Raw genomic sequence first — 18863 nt, forward strand, 5'->3', positions numbered from 1 at the left:
AGATACATTGGCAGCTCAATAGCTCGATGCCATTTTGACGACCAAAATTATGACCATCTGCTTTGGCAACCTAGTCAAATCGATTTAAGGGGAAGGCAAACCGCTTTTAGCTAAGGCCCCCTACGCCGACCATGGGATACTTTAGCAGTCGATATTACGACCATCTGCTTTAGCGACTTGGTCAAATTGAATTTTAAGGGGAAGCCACCCCACTTTTTAGCTAAGGCCCCCTCAAGCCGACCTTGAAACACGTTGGCAACAGGTAGACTAATCTAAGCAGGTCATCCCCCCATCTATCTAGCTCATAAGAGTTTTGACTACCACTACTACACTTTAAATCGACCTCAAAGGATGTCGGCATCTCAATGCCAACCTGAAATGAAGACTAGTTTGCTTTCAGCACTGTGATAGACTTGCAAACTTGGTTGATTTCTTTACAATCGTCCTGCACCTCAGTTTCAGGCTTCACATCGACCTTGTCAGCAACTCCTTCAAGAACTGGCTTAAGGCACATGGCGTTGTAATTTACGTGATAGAAGTGACCTGACGCGGTATTCATGCAGTTGGTTTACCCTTCAAAAATTATCACCCCCTTGGGGTGCCTACATCACCTCTCCTCAAGCGGATGAGTTCGCTCCTGTGCCCCGATAATCAAGACAGTAAAATCCAGTGTAAAGCTGCATTCAACCCTTAGACTCTTTCGACATAGGGAGCAATCTAGACCAATGCCTACGAGCTCATCAAACCAATCATTCCAGGCCAAAAACCTACAACGAGCTACTCCCTTCACCAAACTGAACTTGTCTTGGGAGTGGGGGGCAATTGATGAGGGCAAATTTGGCCCTTCACTGACATTATGACACGTGGCATCTAAGAACTATTGGACAACACCCCGACACCATGAGGGCGATGACTTACCTTAGCCAAAATGATGGAAACCCAACTGCCGACCTACTAGACACCCAGTTGACGACCTACCTCCATCGACCTGATAGAGTCCCAATTGGCGTCCTCATACACAACTCGAGTACCTCAACAGGGCAGCTGGGAGCACCTCGTCCTGGGGTAACTTGTGGTACCTCGGCGTGAGGAGCGACCTCCCTCAAGGAAGTGGCAACCTGCAAGACATGCTCGTCGACCTCCTCCGTGTGTGCATCCCATCACTCCCGGGTCTTTCGGAAGTTAGCTCCTGCACTAAATGTTTTAGAGGAAAATGAATAAAGCACAAAGCCTGGTCTACGTGTGCCACTACCTCCAAGGACTTCAGACTAGCTAGCCACATCTTCCCAGAGATCTCATATGCGGTGCGTGAAGCCCATGCCAAACAATGCATATATAAAGGTCTTATTTTCAACCTTAGACGGTATGCGCAACTTAGCTCTAGTAGCTCTCTCTAAAATCTCCACATCGTTGACTTAAACATCAGAGTGCCCACCCTAGGTAAAGCAACCTGGGCACTCTAACACTATCTCTTTGCAGGTAGACCCAACGAACTAGCCAGCTCAACATTTGAGCCACCTTCCAACAAAGAACTCGCCAACTCGACATCTGACCTGTACTCCAATAGGGAGTTGCTAGATTGCGCATCATCAGTAACTAACTTGTACCTCTAACAAAATCATGTTTAAGATAATATATCATTGTATATGAGTTATACTATGATGCCAAAAAGACATAAGACATGATATGAAAAGACTTATAACCAATCAATCCATATTATATAAGTGGTAACCAATCAACTCGGTTTTAAATAGAATTCAAGGGAATTTTGATTTGTCAAAACCTTTTTGGTACCATGTCTTTTCATTATCATAGGTTTTCCTTATAGATAGATGGTATGTGAAATCAGTCCAACTCAGACTTGGGCAAACCCTAAGGCCTCAGTAAGCCCATAGGATGGGAAAATCCAAGGTTCCATTCCTGGGCCCAGCCCAAAACTCAAAATTCCAAGCCTAACACTGTGCAAAAGATGAGTACAGATTCGAGTGCTCCCCACAACATATTACAGCTGTGTATCAGCAGCATCTCCCCTACTCGTGTTATGATGCACTCCCATACTCTATGCTTGTCCATAGTGGAACAGTCCAACTGTCTGAGTCAACGGGGTTCGAAAACATTGATTCCCACAATACAAACAATCACAAATTGAAGTTTCTCGGTGGAACAAGATATTTCATGAATTATATTTCTTAAGCCTTCTTTTGTTTATTTCTCATCTCATAATTTTTTGGTTGAACCAATGGATTTCATAAACCAATGCTGCATTCATTGTTCTCAAAAGAAATTACTATTCTATTATTCTATATTTTAATAATCAATTAATATATTTCATCTTCTTTCTGGAAATTATTCAACTAAACCAAGTATTATATTCAAATTAACACCTGAACTTATTATAAAAATTTCATTTTTACTTTTCAGCATAAAAATTATTAATTCAATTTCTTTATGCATTTTTTTGTAATCTATTAGAACTTTTATTTACAGGAGATCAAGAATATATGGCTGTAAAAGTACTACAAGTGCAGAGAAGCTGAGAAAGTTAAAAAAAAAACCCTTAACCACCTAATGGGTAATCTTGACCCAACCGAACCCACTCCATTTCAGCTGGCCCAATGGAATGGATGAATTTGGATAGTTGTAAGTGGGTGGGTAAGAGCCTAATAGGGGCTGCATTTGGAATTGTCACCACTACAGGCCAACCTAACATGAGTTGCACCTAGAAGAGGTTAAAAGGAAATAAAACTATAACTTGGATTCTAGTTAGTCTTTGTAACTACTTAATATTTCTAATGTGACATATAGAGTAATAGCTCGGATTCTAGTTAATAGGCTTAGACCCATATTAGAAAAATTATTTCGCCTTTTTAGAGTGCATTTGTTCCTAAAAGACAAATAATGGATAATATTTTAATGGCACATGAAATTTTCAATTCTATGAAAAAGAAAACAAAAGGAGCAAAAGCTTGGGTGAACAATAATTGTTAATGGGTTGCTGGTCCAAGATTCAAAGCAAGTGGAAGAATAAGGCAATGTGACCCCCTCTCACCATACATCTTTATCATTTGTGTAGAATCTCTTACAAGCAAAATTATAAAGGCTTCTCAAAGTATATAATCAAATTTAGGGGTTAAGTTAACCTCGGGATACCTGAAGATTCCTATTCTACAATCTACAAATGACTACATGATATTTGGTAGGGCGTCTATTAATGGATGCACTGAGATCAAATCAATCCCTGATCAATATGAAATGGCATCCGACCATAAGGTTAACTTTAATAAATCAAAAATTTTTTCCTCCAAAAATTTGTCCAATAGATTTCAAAAAATTTGGCCGATCTTGGAATCCCTAATGCTACGAAATATGAAAATATTTAGTGGCCATTGTTATTAGTATTCGAAGCAATAGTAGTCTTGGTTTAGTTATCCAAAAGCTTGAAGACAAGTTAAGTGACTAGAAGGCCAATACTCTCTCTAGAGCTGGAAAAGTAGTACTAATTAAGTCTATGACTGTTAATTCGACGACCTGGCTTCAAGTGACATTGATAACGATATTGATAGGATCACTTGCCTTTGGTATGGTCTTGGATTCTTAGTTTTTGTGTGTGTGTGTGTTTTGCATCTAGTTTGTTTTTTGTTTAGTTTACTGTAGTTAGTTTTAGTGTGCTTTTAGGTTGTGTTGTTGGTTGTTCTATTTTCTCTATCTGTGTTGTTTTTTGCTGGTTTTCTTGTATCTTCAATGGATTGGTTTTGGGTTGGACATTGTTCAAATCAATATCAATTTGCACGGGTTGGATAAACCAATAAGACAAAGGTTAATTAGACCGCTATTATTGCACTGTTTAGATCTGCTAATACTTATTCCAAATGATTTCATAATACTAATATTGCTCACATTAGAAAGAGGTCACATCAATGCCAAGGCGTGCCCACAACATATCCCATTTAAGTATTGGAGACATCTCCCAATGACAATTAAAGGAGATGTTCTCAATGCACGTTGAGATGCACATGTTGGGTGCCTATAGGACATGCCCTGTGGGGTGCTGATGTGATCTCACGGGAGGTATATTCCAATCTGGGTTTGGAACTTTATGCAAAAATCCCCTAATCGGGGACTAAACGAGGTGATTCATGGCCCTTCTTACCTGAAAACGTATTGTGAAAGCTATGAGCAGGAAGAAGAAAGGTGGGTTCAAGTTCAAGTTCCTTCATTCAACTAGTAAGAGAACCAAGAATGTTGTGATGATGCACTCCAAGATGATGAGGGAGAGGGCCGCCGACGTTGTTTATTATTTAAAAATAAATTAAAATAAAGGAAAACAAAATAGGAAAATCGATTGGAATCAAAGAGAATGGTATGCTTTGTAAATTTAATCATTAGTTAAGGGCAATTTAGTCCTATAAATTTTATTGGCTGGAGTTAATGCTTGGAAGGTCAAAGAGTATGTATAAGTTGTTTTTAAATGTCCAACGAACCTAGACCAATCTAACTTAATGGTCCAACGTATTTATTGGATTGGATTGGACCTGATCCATCCGTAATGCATTTATATGTGATTGGATTGGATTGAACCAATATCAAGTCCATTAATAAAATATAGTAATATAGATGTCAATGGACCGAACTTGGGTTATAACCAATCTAAATTAAAGCCAATTTGAACAGATTGAATGGTCCAAACATTAAATTGTACCAGTCAAAAAATGATGCAAAGTATTCACTGGACTGGATTGGACCTAGTCCATATTTAATTGACTCATATCGGACCTAATGGAGTTCGATTGACACCCCTAAATGTAAGAAACATCGTTTTTGATATTTTTTTAATCTTAAACATCTCTCATATAATCGGGACAAATGTTTTTTTTGATAACCGATTCAACAAAACAAAAATTTAATCTCCGTTACAATAAACACCTAATTCACTAGTTTTTTGATAAATGACAATGAGATCAAACACCATCTAAATCATTTGAACCGATTAGCAGCATGCCACACGTTAGATATTAAATTTTAACTAATTTTAGTTATTTAATCGTTTCCATCATAAGAAATAATTATTATGTGATACACTTGTTTTCATTTAATATGATGAATATATCAATCTATGACATGTATATTATTATTTTATATATTTTCTATATATTGGTAATGCCTCCTGCTCGTTGTAGGGGAGGCTTGAGGTCAATTCAGTCACACATGGAACTCACCCTCTGCATAGTATGTTTCCAATTTAAGAAGGGAGGGGCAGGGGGGTAGATTCGGAATCTACCAGAGTTGGGTGATGAATAGACCTGTTTATGGGCCGGGCTTGAGTTTGGCTTTTGTCAAATTCTAATGAGTCTGATTCAAAGCCCAAGCCAGAGACAGTGTAAAATTGAGTCCGAAGCCTAGCCCATGAATAAGTCTAGTGATGAATAGGCCTGTTCATGGGCTGGGTCGGGTCAAGCTTTTACTCTTCATTAATGAAAAGATGTTAGGCCCGAGCCCGAGCCTGGCCTTGATAAAAAGCTCAAAGCCAGAGTCTAAGTCCGAGCTCGAAGCCCGACCTAATAAAAAAAATTAGAAAATTTCCCTATTCAATAATCAATATAAATTAGAATTTATTTATATTAAAAAAATATAAATTCAAAATTTATTTACATTAAAAAAAGAATATAAAGAAGGGAAAAATGATGTGGAGAAGAAGGTTTAGATAGAAAAATAAGGGAAAGAGGTGAAAAAAAGAGGGGTATTCAACTAGGGTTTTTAAGTTTAATTATAAGTTGGGTCATGCTGGGCTCGGCCCAGGCTATTTTGGCAAATCCCGAGCCCGGCTCGAATTTATTATGGGCCGGGCTTTTTGCCCCGAGGTTAAACCCGTAGGCCCATATACCTGTTAAGCCCGTCCAGGGGCCGGGCCGGGCCGGGCGGACCAGCCTGTTAACAGATCTAGTGATGAACTATTCCCTTCAAGCGCCAAGCGCCATTGTGTAGCCCTTTAAAAAAAAAAGGAAAAAAAGAAAACGGAGACGGAACGACCCATTTGATTTGATACAACGGTGAACTGTTGACCCAGTATCCAGTGTTTTCCGTCTCCCCTTCGGTTTAATCGTTTAGTCGGGCTCGACGGTAGTACTGTCAATGGGATCGGGATGGGAGGGGTGGGACTTGTCACCAGCGAACAAAATCGGTTCCAACCCTCTAGCAACATGACCTCACACCGTATATATTATAGATAGCGGGTCCCAGTTTCATGGGGTGTGCGGTGTTGGATGAAATTAGTAGAGAGTTGGTACGTGTTTTGTTGGTAGAAGAGATCCCAACTCGGGAGTTGGCACTTCGGACTTCGTAGTGAGGCCAAACCAAGTAGGTTCCAACCCTCTAGCAACATGATCTCAGTCCCATTTTTATGATGGGTCCCATCCCAGTTTCATGAGGTGTGCGGTGTTAGATGAAGTTAGTAGAGAATTGGGACTTCGGACTTTGGAGTGAGGCCAAACCAAAGGAGCGATGACGAGTGCCCATTTCAACTACCAGATCATTCACCATAAATACTGTCTCTCGCTTTTGGCAACCTCTGCGTTTCCCGCCATTTTTCTAACAGGCGAGTGACCGAGCAATTGACACCTCTCTGTTCTTCCTTGGGGTTCAATCATTTCCTCTCATTTTCCTTTTTTTTTTTAGTTTTATTCTACCTTCTGTCATTTAGGTTGCCGTTGGTTAATAGGCTTCCTAAACCTTGGAAGGAGAAAGAGCAATGGGAGATTCTAGGGCTTTTGCTGAATCCCTCGCAAATCGATCGGGTGCAGGGATTATTTCGAAAATACGTTTGGAAAACTTCATGTGCCACAGTAGCTTACAGATTGAGCTTGGAGACTGGGTTAATTTCATTACTGGCCAAAATGGAAGTAAGTTGAATGTACTCCTATAGTCACCAATGCAACCCGTGTAATGTATCAACTGGTTGAATTCATGGATTTTTTATTTTTTATTTATTTTTTTAAATTTGCCCTATAATTTCATCTGCAGGTGGTAAGAGTGCGATATTAACAGCATTATGCGTTGCCTTCGGTTGCCGAGCAAAAGGAACTCAGCGCGCCTCAACGTTGAAGGATTTCATAAAGACTGGTTGCAGGTTTATTTGTTTTCTAATTTTTTTTTTTGTGTCAGATAAGACTATTCATTTCTCCAATTACTAGGCTGTTGGACCACTACCATGGTGGTAATAAGGGATTAAAGTTTATTCTAATCTGAAATAACTCGTGGTCTTTCAAGCTATATTCTGTGGTAAATATGTTTTGTTTAAGAAAGAAGTCAGGGCAATCTGGAGGTTAGCTCCGAGTCTGGTCTAGCCCTCCAAGATCCAGAATAGCGGTCCCGCTATTGGATAGTAGCCTTTCTAGAATAGAAAACTTAAGCTGTATGATGAGGAAAAGACTCCACTTAGTTTGCAGTGGGTGGAAGAAGTCTCCCCTTGTATGTGTTGATGAGATCACGGATCTTGTGTCTAGAAAGCACGAGGTCGTTGCAAATTTTCTTTGACAGCTAAATAAAATTTATCATTTTCCCTTTTGCACTTAGTAGATAATATTTGGTTAACTTTTAGTTGTTATTGAAGTTCTTTCAAACTGTAAAAATGTATTTTTCTAAGTCGTGGAAGTCCAATTTTTCCCGAGGATTTGATGAACTTGTATTAGTTCTTTTAATTATTTTATGCATATATATGTACCTATTATCTTATCTTTTTGCAGTTCTTCCATTGTTCAAGTGGAGATAAAAAATCAAGGGGAAGATGCTTTTAAGTCAGAAATTTATGGTGATATAATAATCGTGGAACGCAGGATTTCAGAATCAACTAGCTCCATCATTCTAAAGGATCATCAAGGTTGCATATCTGGCATCATTGCTTTTTCTAATATTGTATTTCTTGTAAAACTTAGTTTTTATTTCTAGTTTGTCATTGTTTTTTGTAAATGTCTTTTCTACCATTGTTTTAGATATTTCTGTTCCTGAGGCTGGGCCTTGGTGCAATGGTTGGGTTTCTCCATTGCGACCTGGGTGACCAGGGTTCAAATCTTGGAGACAGCCTCTCTGTTTATCTACAGGGGTAAGGCTGCTTACATCTGTCCCTCTCCAAACCTCGCATTGGTGGGAGCCTTGTGCACTAGGCTACCCTTTTTTAAGATATTTCCATTCCTCAGTGCTTTTACTAGAGCCGAATGCATATTTCTTTATTTTTATTTTTTTATTTTTCCATTGCCATACTTTTGTCACTCATACATGTTAGGTTTCTATTGTTTTTGGGAGAACCTATTGCCACCTCAGTTTTTAATATCTGTCTAAGTCAAGAAGGAAAGAGTTACAATAGAAAAAAGTGGAGTTGCAATATCATTGCCTAGTTTTTGTTTGACTGGTTAGACCCCCTTTCTTGAACTCTTACTTGGGTTACATCATAGGATTGAAAATTTGGCTTTAAGTATTACATGAGGACCCATTTTGTGTTTGCATTCCACCATGATATCTGGTGCCTCTACATGGGTTCTGCATTATGTTGGACACTTTCAAGTTGTGTAGATTCTATATTTGATACCCTGTCCTATGGTATCATTTTTATGTCTTCTGTAATGATGTTGGAACTCTATGTTACATATAAAAGGGAAAAGATATGCTTCTTAACCATCATCATCATCTAAGCCTTATCCGAACTATATGGGGTCGGCTAAAGGATATGCTTCTTAACCATTACATGGAAATTTCAAGCATTTCAGATTGTTGTTCGATTCCTCCACAATTTTTATAGTATCAAGATGATATTTTTTGATATATTTCCATTTTCTTCCTCATCTTTTCCACCAAGGTGATTGATATTACTATTGGGGCCCAAGGTTTTAAATTTAGTTCATTTTGACCCTTGGTCCATCATGAAAGTGTTCAAAACTTTAGAGTTTTGGACAACAGTTTGCAATAAATCTTAATTATTTTTATTAACATTTATAGCATTTTGTATGGGCAGTTATTTGGTCACTTGTGGGTGAGTCACCAATGGTCTAATGTGCCTAAATTCGTAGCCATATGGCAGATCAGAACTGCTCATTTAGAAGCTTGTTCTCTAAATATGCTACTTGCAAACGTGGTCCCTTAGACAACAGGTGAGGGAATTATTGAGCTTCACAAGGGAGTTGGATGCGAAAGTGTATTGGTCTAGGAGGTCAGCAAATGCTTTAGCTGACTACCTATCAAAATAGGGGGTGAATTGGGAGTTTTTGTTTTGTGCAGTGTTGTAAGATTTTTTTTATTCAGTGGCCACCTTTTACTTTGGAAGGTGACAGTTGTTTCTTATAGTTTTATCTAATGAAAGTTACCGTTTCCTATAAAAAAATGCTACTTGTAAAATTTGGGTCCATCGGAGGTTGGAACATAATCTAAAACCTGGTAACTCTATTTTCACAAAGCTTTAATGGACAGAAATTGTGGCTATCAGGATGGGTAGATTCTCCTGAAAATTGGGATTAGGAATATCTAGGGTCTGATCTCTTTGGTAATGGTTCTGATCTACCACGTATGCAACCTGTTGGCCAAATTGAACCAAGAATGATGCTTTCATTTTCCTTTTTGTATTTATATTATTTGAATTTTATATCCAAAGTTTCAGGTGAAATAAATGGTTATAATTTGAAAACATTAGATGGAATTTTGAAATTTCATCTGAAGTACTTTAACTTGATATTTTTATTTCGTGTTGGATGGTGTGTCCAAAACCAAAATTTCATGAAATATTTCCACTTGATGCTCTCAATTTTTTGAGTTTTGTTCTTCCCTCTTTCTGAGTCCTATTATATAATATATGCATGTATTATCATCTTTCACTGTATGAATTGGATATTTACTTTTACTAATACTTTCCAGGAAGAAAGGTTGCCAGTCGGAAGGATGAGCTTCGTGAGCTGGTAGAGCATTTTAATGTAAGTTGTTTCACTCTTATCCAAACCATGTTCTATATGTCCTTTTGTTATCTCTAGGCATCTATCAAGGCCTATTAATTATTATATTTCTAAAGTCCTATTAATTACCTAACAATTATTTTGCATTGAATTGCTTGATGGATAATTGATCCATGAATGGAGTATGTCTATGTTAGTGTTGTCAAAATGCATGAGTGCTGGTTCCAGTAATTTTTTTTCATCATTGGCAAGGACAAGTGCAATTTGTTACCACATTAGGATAGAAAGGTACGAACAATTTAAAAGAAACGCTAGTGCTGGTTTCAGTAATTTCATTTATGTGGCAGTGTGGATTGGTAGGTATGCATATAAACCTCTTTTCCTTCTGTTTATACCTGGATATGTGAGTTGAAAGTAGGGTTTTCGAGTGCTGAACTCATGACAACAGCAGTGTGGTCATAATTATATTTTATTGTGTAGTGTGTGGTGTGGTGCTGAATGGTAGAGGGTGACTTTTTGTTTATAACAGTGATTTCTTTGTGGGGTGAGGTGAATCGGTTAGGATGACATCAGCTGGAGACAATAGTGACAATCAGGCAGGTGTTATGATTTCTCCTGATTACATAAATGTTCAAATGACATCTATTAAATTAAATGGTGAGAACTATGTGCCATGGGCTAATTTTGCGGAGGTGTTTTTAAGAGCCAAGAAAAAGGTGAAACATGTGAGAGAGGAGAAATCCTCTTTTGGTTCTCTAGGGTTTAGTGATTAGGAATAGGAGGATGCATAGATTATGACCTGGTTGTGGAATAGCGTGGAACCTAAAATTAGTGTGAATTTTATGTTCTGGGATACGACTAAGGAAATATGGGACCATGTTAAGAAACTTTATTCTCGCCAAGATAATACCACTAGAGTATATTAGCTTTACCAAGAGTATTTTAACCTAAAGCAGGGTAACCAAAGCTTGGAAGAATACTATGCAAGCATGAGAAATCTCCGTAATGAGCTTAATGTATATCATCCTCTGACTCCAGATGTTTAAGTTCAGCAACAACAATGAGAGCAATTTGATGTGACAAGGTTTCTAGTGGGTCTAAAGGCTGAATATGAACCTGTTCAAGAACAAATACTGGGAGGGTTTGCTCTCCCCTCTCTTGAAGAAGTGTTTGCTTGTCTTTGGAGGATTTCTATTGATTCTATAGAGTCTTCCTCTCTCTCAGACAAGTCTAGTTTTGTGGTGATTAGAGGGGGGAGGTCTGGAAATAGAGGTGGTGGCCGTGGGTTTCCAGGAAACTGAGGTGGTCCTATGTTTAATCGTACTAGTGGCCGTAGTGGAGGTCGAGAGTCACGGGGAGGTCGTGGCAGAGGAAGAAGTAATGGAGCTAGAAAATGCACATACTGTGGATTAGAGGGACATATTGTTAATTTTTGTTATGATTTACATGGTCCACCCAACACTTGAGCTAATCATGCTATGACTAGTAGTAGTGGTACAGCTAGTGAAAATTAGCAGACTGATCAGATTCCCTTCACATCTACCGGTGCTTCTGGGAAGGAAATGGTGAGCGTCCCATGTGAGGTATATGAGAAGTTCGTTTAGACATCCTCTCAACAGAATACAACTACCCTTGCCCATTTAGGTATGGCTTGATTGGCTTCCAAACCCTCACACTTGATCATTGGTTTTGGAGCCTCGGATCATATGTTTGGCACTCCAGATATGTTTTCTTCATTTTTCCCACCTTTTACTTCTCAAACAGTTACTCTTGCTAATGGTTCTACCTCTCCCATCTACGGTGTTGGTGATGTTGATATGACCTCCTTGTCCTTATCCTCTGTTTTATATGTACCTAAGTTTCCTTTTAATCTTATGTCTGTTAGTAAACTAACCAAGTCACTCATTTGTTCTATAACCTTTTATCCCTCTTCTTGAGTGTTTCAGGGTCTCAAGACGGGGATGAAGATTGGTGGAGGGCATGAAGCAGGTGGATTGTATTACCTTGATGGTGGTGACCCGTCAGTAGCCTTTCAGTCATCTCTTACTCCTCTCCAATGGCAGTGCAAATTTGGTCATCCATCTCTCAAGGCTCTGAAGTTGTTGGTTCTGTCCTTAAGTTGTCTTCCATCGTTGGATTGGGAGTTGTGTCAGCTTGGGAAACACCATAGTCTCTTTTAGTCCAAGAGTTGATAGTCGTGTCTTGAGTCTTTTTTCTTTAGTTCATTTAGATGTTTGGGGTCCAAATAAAGTGGTGTCATACAATGGTTACGAGAATTTTATAATTTTTGTTGACTTTTCAAGGATGACATGACTCTATCTTATGAAAGATTGAAGTGAATTGTTTTCTATTTTTCAAAAAATTTATGCTGAAATATGTACCTAAATTGGAGTTCATGTTAAAATTCTTCGCTTAGGTAATGCAAAAGAGTACACATCAATACCATTTCAGCAATACTTAGAGCACCATGGGGATAATTCATCAAACTTCTTGTTTTTATACCCCGCAATAGAATGGAGTGGCTGAACGGAAAAATCGACACTTATTTGAAACTGCTCGGTCCATTATGCTTGATATGAATGTCCCAAAGCGTTTGAGTGATGCTGTCATAACATCATGTTTCCTCATCAATCGGATGCCCATGTTCATCCGTGGAAGTCAATCACCTTTCTCAGTCTTGTTCCCTACTCTTTCTTTGTTCCCTCTCACTCCTAGAGTCTTTGGTTGTGTTCGCTTTGTTCAAAATTTAGTACTTGGTTTAGGCAAGTTAGATGCGTGTGCCACCAAAGGCATCTTCATTGGATATTCCAGGACCCCAAAAGGGTACAAGTGTTATAATCCTAGCTCTCATTGGTCTTTTGTGTGCTCAAATATCACTTTGTTTGAGTCCATTCCTTTTTTCTCAAGTACTAATGTTCTTCTTGCGTCCATGGTTCCACTTCCAGTTCTAGTTGAGGACCCCTTTTCTATGGTTCTTGGTCAAGTTGAGGACCCCCTTCCCGTGGTTCCTGTTCAAGTTCCATCCCCACCTTCTCCATTGCAAGTTGATACTGAGAGGCCACAAATCACACAAGTGTATACTCACAGAAGATCACTGGCCCCTCCTCCAGTTCAGCCCTCGTTGACGGATCCTATAGTTACACCTCTTCCTTCTTACCTTGATCTTCCTATTGTATTGTGGAAAGGTAAACGTAGTTGTACATCTTATTTTATCTCTCATTATGTTTTTGTTGCTCACCTTTCTATTTTTTATCGCCATTTTATATCTTTGCTATCCTTTGTTTCCACTCCTAAGATTGTCCAGGAAGCCCTTACTTCTCTAGGGTGGCGAGAAGTAATGGAAGAGGAATTGTCTGCTTTACAACACAATCACACGTGGGAACTTATTACTCTCCCTCCCGGTAAGCATGTTGTTGGATGTAAGTGGTTTTACACAGTGAAGTATCTCCTAGATGGCAGTGTGGAATGATTAAAGGCCAGGTTAGTGGCCAAGGGCTATTCTCAGTTATATGGTGTTGAATATATAGAGACATTCTCTCCTGTGGCTAAGATTGGTTCAGTTCGGGTATCAATTTCATTAACAACAATGTATGATGGGCCTCTCTTTCAGCTAGACATCAAGAATGCCTTCTTACATGGTGATCCAGTTGGGGAAGTATATATGGAGCAACCACTAGGGTTTGTGCTCAAGGGGAGTATGGTAAAGCTTGTAGACTTAAAAAGGCAATCTATAGGCTGAAACAATCTCTACGTGTGTGGTTTGGTAGATTCAGTGAAGTAGTGAAGAACTTTGGCATGAAATAGTGTCAAGTAGACCATTTTGTGTTCAGTCGTGACTCAAAAGATGGGAAAATCTTGCTAGTGGTGTATGTGGATGATATTGTCATAATTGGCTGTGATAGCAATGGGATTGACAGATCGGAAAACTTTCTACAGGATCGCTTCCACACAAAGGATCTTGGTAAGGTGAAATACTTCATAGGAATAGAAGTTGCAAGGTCAAGGCATGGAATTAACTTGTGCCAAAGGAAATATGTCCTTGACTTGAAGAAACATGGCTATTAGGTGCTAAACCAGTTGAAACACCCATGGAACCGAATACTAAGTTGAGTATTGATGTAGGTGAAGAGTTTGATGATCCTAGAAGGTATAAGAGGTTGGTGGGAAAATTGAACTATTGGACTATAACACGGCCATATATATCATTTACTGTAAGTATAGTGAGTCAGTTTATATAACATCCTCGGGTTCCACATTGGGAAGTAGTTCTAACAATAGTCAGGTATTTAAAGGGTGCTCCAGGTCGTGGTCTGTTATACAAGAGTGGATTAACTCTTGAGATAGAAGGGTATACAGATGTTGATTGGGCCGGATTTGTCTTAGATCGGTGGCCAAGTACAAGATATTGTACCTTCCTTGGTGGCAATCTAGTAACTTGGAAGAGCAAGAAACAAACAGTGGTGGCAAGGAGCAGCGCAAAAGCTGAGTACAGGGCTATGGTTTATATTACATGTGAACAAGTATGGCTGAAAAATCTCTTGCAAGATGGGGTTCTCAATTGATAGACCCATGAGGTTATACTGTGATAATCAAGCTGCTGTACACATTTCTTCTAATCCAGTCTTCCATGAGAGAACAAAGCATATTGAAGTTGATTGCCACTTCATAAGAGAAAAAGTGATCGATGGAGTGATAACTACAACTCATGTAAGTTTAGGAAACTAGTGGGCAGATCTGTTTACAAAGGGGCTGTCTCGAGGTAGAGTGGATTACATATGTGACAAGCTGAGACTATATGACATATATTCTCGAGCTTGAGGGGGAGTGTTAGAGTCGACAGTACAAGTATTTTGGTCCTTCATCTATCTAATTATCATTGAATAGCCAGTTTTATCTGAGTTTAAGTTATGTGTTCCATACTTAATGAGGGACAATATTGGCTTTTGTAATTCAGTATATACAATATAAATACAAAGTGGGTCGGCTGGGTGAGATATCTTTTTCTCTCATTGACCGAACCCTTCTATTCTTCTTACCTACTTCGGAGTTTGGACCTAGAACTGAAATAGGTTAATCAACATATTCACATATACTAACCTGTGGAGTTAATTACTTTGATACCTTTTTCATTGCCAAAATTAGTTCCGTATGTGTTTTTATTTCTTTAACTACTAGTCTTATGTAATCAGCCAGTGATCTAAGGTAATCCTCAGTAAGGCTCTAGAAACTAGATTACCCTAGTGCTCCTCCCAATCCACTGTTAATAGGAATATGTCTAGTTTGGAACAAATCGGGTTAGCTTGCAAGTTGGACCTTTTAAAATTGTTGTAGGTTAATGGCGATTCTTTTAGCTCAAACCCGTCAATAATTTGACTAAACTTCCTATACTTATACAAATTCTCTCTCTTTCCTTAGTGATTCCAGTGACATTAAAATCCCCCCTCCCCTTAGACACCAAGGCGCATCCCACAACCCTTTTATATCCTCCAATTCTTCCCAAAGCTCATTTCTTTCTCTATAGCCATTGGGACCATACACATTTGTCATCACCCATTCAAAGTCATTACTAACTTGTCTAAACTTAATTGAGACATTTAACTTACTCCCCAGTTCCCCAACTCCCATCACAACTTCACTATTCCTGTAGAGGGACTGGGCCGATGGGCCCTAATGCCTTTTTCTTGTTATTTTTGTTTCTTACATGTGTTTGTTTAATAATGGGCCTCATTCTTATGGGCTTGTTAACCTTTTTTTTTTAATTTTTTTAAGTGAGTTCATGAGCTGGCTGTCCACTTAAGGGCAGAACTGTAATTATCTATAATTAAGTGAGATTAATAAAAGATTAGAGAGTAAGGAGAGAAGAGAAGACATCGAACTTCTTTCTCATTCTCCCTCTCTCTCCATGTTCTTCTTTTGTTCTTGCTATTTCTCTTCTATCTCCTCTTCTTTTCTTGCTGAAATTTGAGATTTTTTTCATGTTTATTGGAATGAATCACATCTTGCTACCAAAGCACCTATGCCTTTCTTCTATTTCCCTTTTTTCCCATACACCCATTGATTAGAAGAGTGCATGGAGAGATGAGATGCTGATTGTTTTGAGAACATTTGTGCCTACTTGGTGGAGGGTTTGGAGAGACAAAATCTGGCTATAGATTGCCAAGAAAGTGAGGCTGTTGATTTTTTGCCCCAAACCTTAGCCAAGTAGAGAGTTCATAGTTACGGGTTAAGGAGATAGATTGAGTGTGGTTCTTAGAGCTTGAGGGGTCTCTTTTGGTCTCTAGTAATGGACGGTTGAAGTTGGAAGGAGTTTGGGAAGCTTTGTTAGGAGAGGTTACTCTTCTCTCTTTTCTTTCACATAGTTGGGTGCAGTGAAACCCTAATTTTGGGACTTGCAGTTACTGGACAGACCTCAATTAGGTTCATAGAAACTAACAAACTTGTTTTTGGATTTTTGTTTGGTTAATGTAGCAATTTGGAAGTGAGATGAAGCATATCTCGGTGTTTGAGCTTGGTCTAGTAGATTCCATTATGGTTGGAATGACTACAATTAAGTTATATGGGACAAATTACTTGGTCACAAGGAAAGTTGAAGAATGACTTAGCTTGGGACAAATTGGTAGAGACTAATCCTACATATGAAAAATGGATGAAAGAGAACTACATAATGATTGGATGGTTAGTTAACTATATGCAACTCCATATAAGTCAACATTACCTTTGGATGACTTCTACTAAGGAAATTTGGGACAATGTTATATAAACATATTCTTAGAAATTGAATGTTGCAAGAGCTTATAAGTTGAAGAATGAAGTGAACAATTTGAGACAAGGGGAGAAGAGTGTAGCTGTTTACTACTCTATGTTGAAGCCATTGTGGCAAGATATTAATGCAGTGGAGACAGTTGTGTGGGAGAGCACTAAGGATGCAGAGACATTTAGGGAACTAGTAGAGAGAAACAAGGTGTTTGAGTTTTTCACAGGTCTCAACCCTAAGTTTGATGTTATGAGGCAGAATACTTTGGCTAGAGATGAAGTAACCCTTGCTTAGGCATATTCTATGGTTAGTGGTGAAGAGAGTATGTGGCAAGTACAATTATAGGGACCTCTACCCCTAGAGCATTTTTCACATGCTGGGATAAAGTCAAAGGGGCTATTTGAGAAGAAAGAGGTAATATATGAGTAGAAGTTCAGGACTGTTATCAGTCTTGAACCCTAATGGATTTCAAGATCGAAGATAAGAAGAAAGGTAAGAGGAAAGAAGAGGGAGAGGGAGGAGAAGCAGTAGAACACAAGGGTTGAAAGGAGGAGCAGAAGCTTAATGTTCTGCCGCCGCCACTTTAATTAATATTTATAGGTTATGCTCATTACATGGAAAGGACATATCTGCCCTTAGTCTTTACATAACAAATAGAGCAAAAAATAGTACTGAAATAAATAACAATTGAAACAACTAAATGACTAATAGCTAACCCTAGGCAGACTAGAACATCTTCTACCCTACGAACACAGTGGGACCGTAGCTATGGGGCCCACATCAGTGTTCTCTACACTCCCCCTCAAGTTGGGAATAAATGTTTATCATTCCCAACTTGGATAGATCTGCCTCTAGCTTCTTCCATGGTACAACTTTGGTGAGGATATCTGCCAGTTGCATATTGGAGGTGATGTATGGGAGACACAATTCTTGTGATGAGACCCTCTCTCGTACAAAGTGTCGATCAACTTCAATATGTTTAGTCCTGTCATGCTGCACTGGGCTGTGTGCTATATTAATAACCGCTTGATTATCACAATACAACATCAGGGGCTTCTCATACTCAATACCCAACTCCTCAAGTAGTGATCTCAGCCAAAGAATTTCAGCCACTCCATTAGCCATTGACCTGTAATCAGCTTTAGCACTGGATCGGGAGACAACACTCTGTTTCTTACTCCTCCAAGAAACCAGGTTACCTCCCACAAGAGCACAATATCCAGAGGTAGACCTTCTGTCATCAACTCCCAGCCCAATCGGCATCCGTATAGACTTCCACCTTCATGTGGTCATTGTTCTTGAACAGTATACCTCTACCCGGGCATCTCTTCAAGTATGCTAATATTCTTTTTGCTGCTAGAAGGTGCGTGGTTTTAGGAGAATGCATGTACTGACTGACAACACTAACGGCATAACTGATATCTGGTCGGGTGAGGCATAGATATAGGAGCTTTCCCACTAACCGTTGGAACATAACTTTGTCTTCAAGCAGCTCCCCACTCTCTGCACTAAACCTGTGGTTCTGTTCAATGGGTGTATCTACAAGTTTGACACCTAGCTTTCCAGTTTCAGCCAAGAGATCTAAAACATATTTCCTCTGAGAGACAAAGATCCCCTGTTTAGATCTAGCAACCTCAATACCCAAAAAATACCGTAGTGTACCCAGATCTTTCACCTCAAACTCTTGATGAAGGAGCTGTTTGAGGGACTCAATCTCATGGTTGTCATTTCCTGTCACCACAATATCATCAACATATACTGCAAGTAGTGTCAGTGACGACTCCACCCTCTTGATCAACAGTGTATGATCTGACTGGGCCTGTACATAACCGAACTTCCCAAGGGCTAGTCTGAATCTGTTGAACCAAGCTCTAGGTGACTGCTTCAAACCATACAATGCCTTATTGAGCCGATAGACCTTCTTACCTGCCTCTGTATCATAAAATCCAGGAGGCAACTGCATGTAAACCTCTTCCTGCAAGTCCCCATTCAGGAAGGCATTCTTAACATCCATTTGGTACAAAGGCCAAGTGTAGCTTGCTGCAAGAGATAATAGAACCCGAATGGTAGTCATCTTGGCTACCGGGGCAAATGTCTCCAAGTAATCTATACCATAAGTCTGAGTGAACCCTTTTGCAACTAGTCGGGCTTTGTACCTCTCAATGGAACCATCTGCATTG

At 39.2% G+C, this 18863-nt stretch overlaps 1 protein-coding gene across 3 annotated transcripts in view; it reads left to right on the forward strand.

Moving 5' to 3' along the window:
• The first annotated feature begins 6243 nt into the window (after positions 1–6243).
• Positions 6244–18863, forward strand: part of LOC148848229 (structural maintenance of chromosomes protein 6B-like) — a 118792-nt gene continuing 106172 nt past the window's right edge. The window contains exons 1-5 of one of the 3 annotated variants that reach the window (XM_088952397.1): positions 6428–6592; positions 6716–6896; positions 7018–7123; positions 7740–7873; positions 9895–9950. In XM_088952397.1, the coding sequence (XP_088808523.1) occupies positions 6746–6896; positions 7018–7123; positions 7740–7873; positions 9895–9950 (447 nt within the window). In that variant the 5' untranslated portion in view covers positions 6428–6592; positions 6716–6745. Of the gene's footprint in view, positions 6897–7017; positions 7124–7739; positions 7874–9894; positions 9951–18863 lie in introns of all 3 variants that reach the window. The other 2 variants (XM_088952398.1, XM_088952399.1) reach the window with 2 other exon arrangements.

Source organism: Nelumbo lutea, chromosome 6 (genome assembly GCF_056320005.1).
Source record: "Nelumbo lutea isolate HS-2025 chromosome 6, American lotus-T2T, whole genome shotgun sequence".
In the NCBI taxonomy this organism is placed as follows: Eukaryota; Viridiplantae; Streptophyta; class Magnoliopsida; order Proteales; family Nelumbonaceae; genus Nelumbo; species Nelumbo lutea.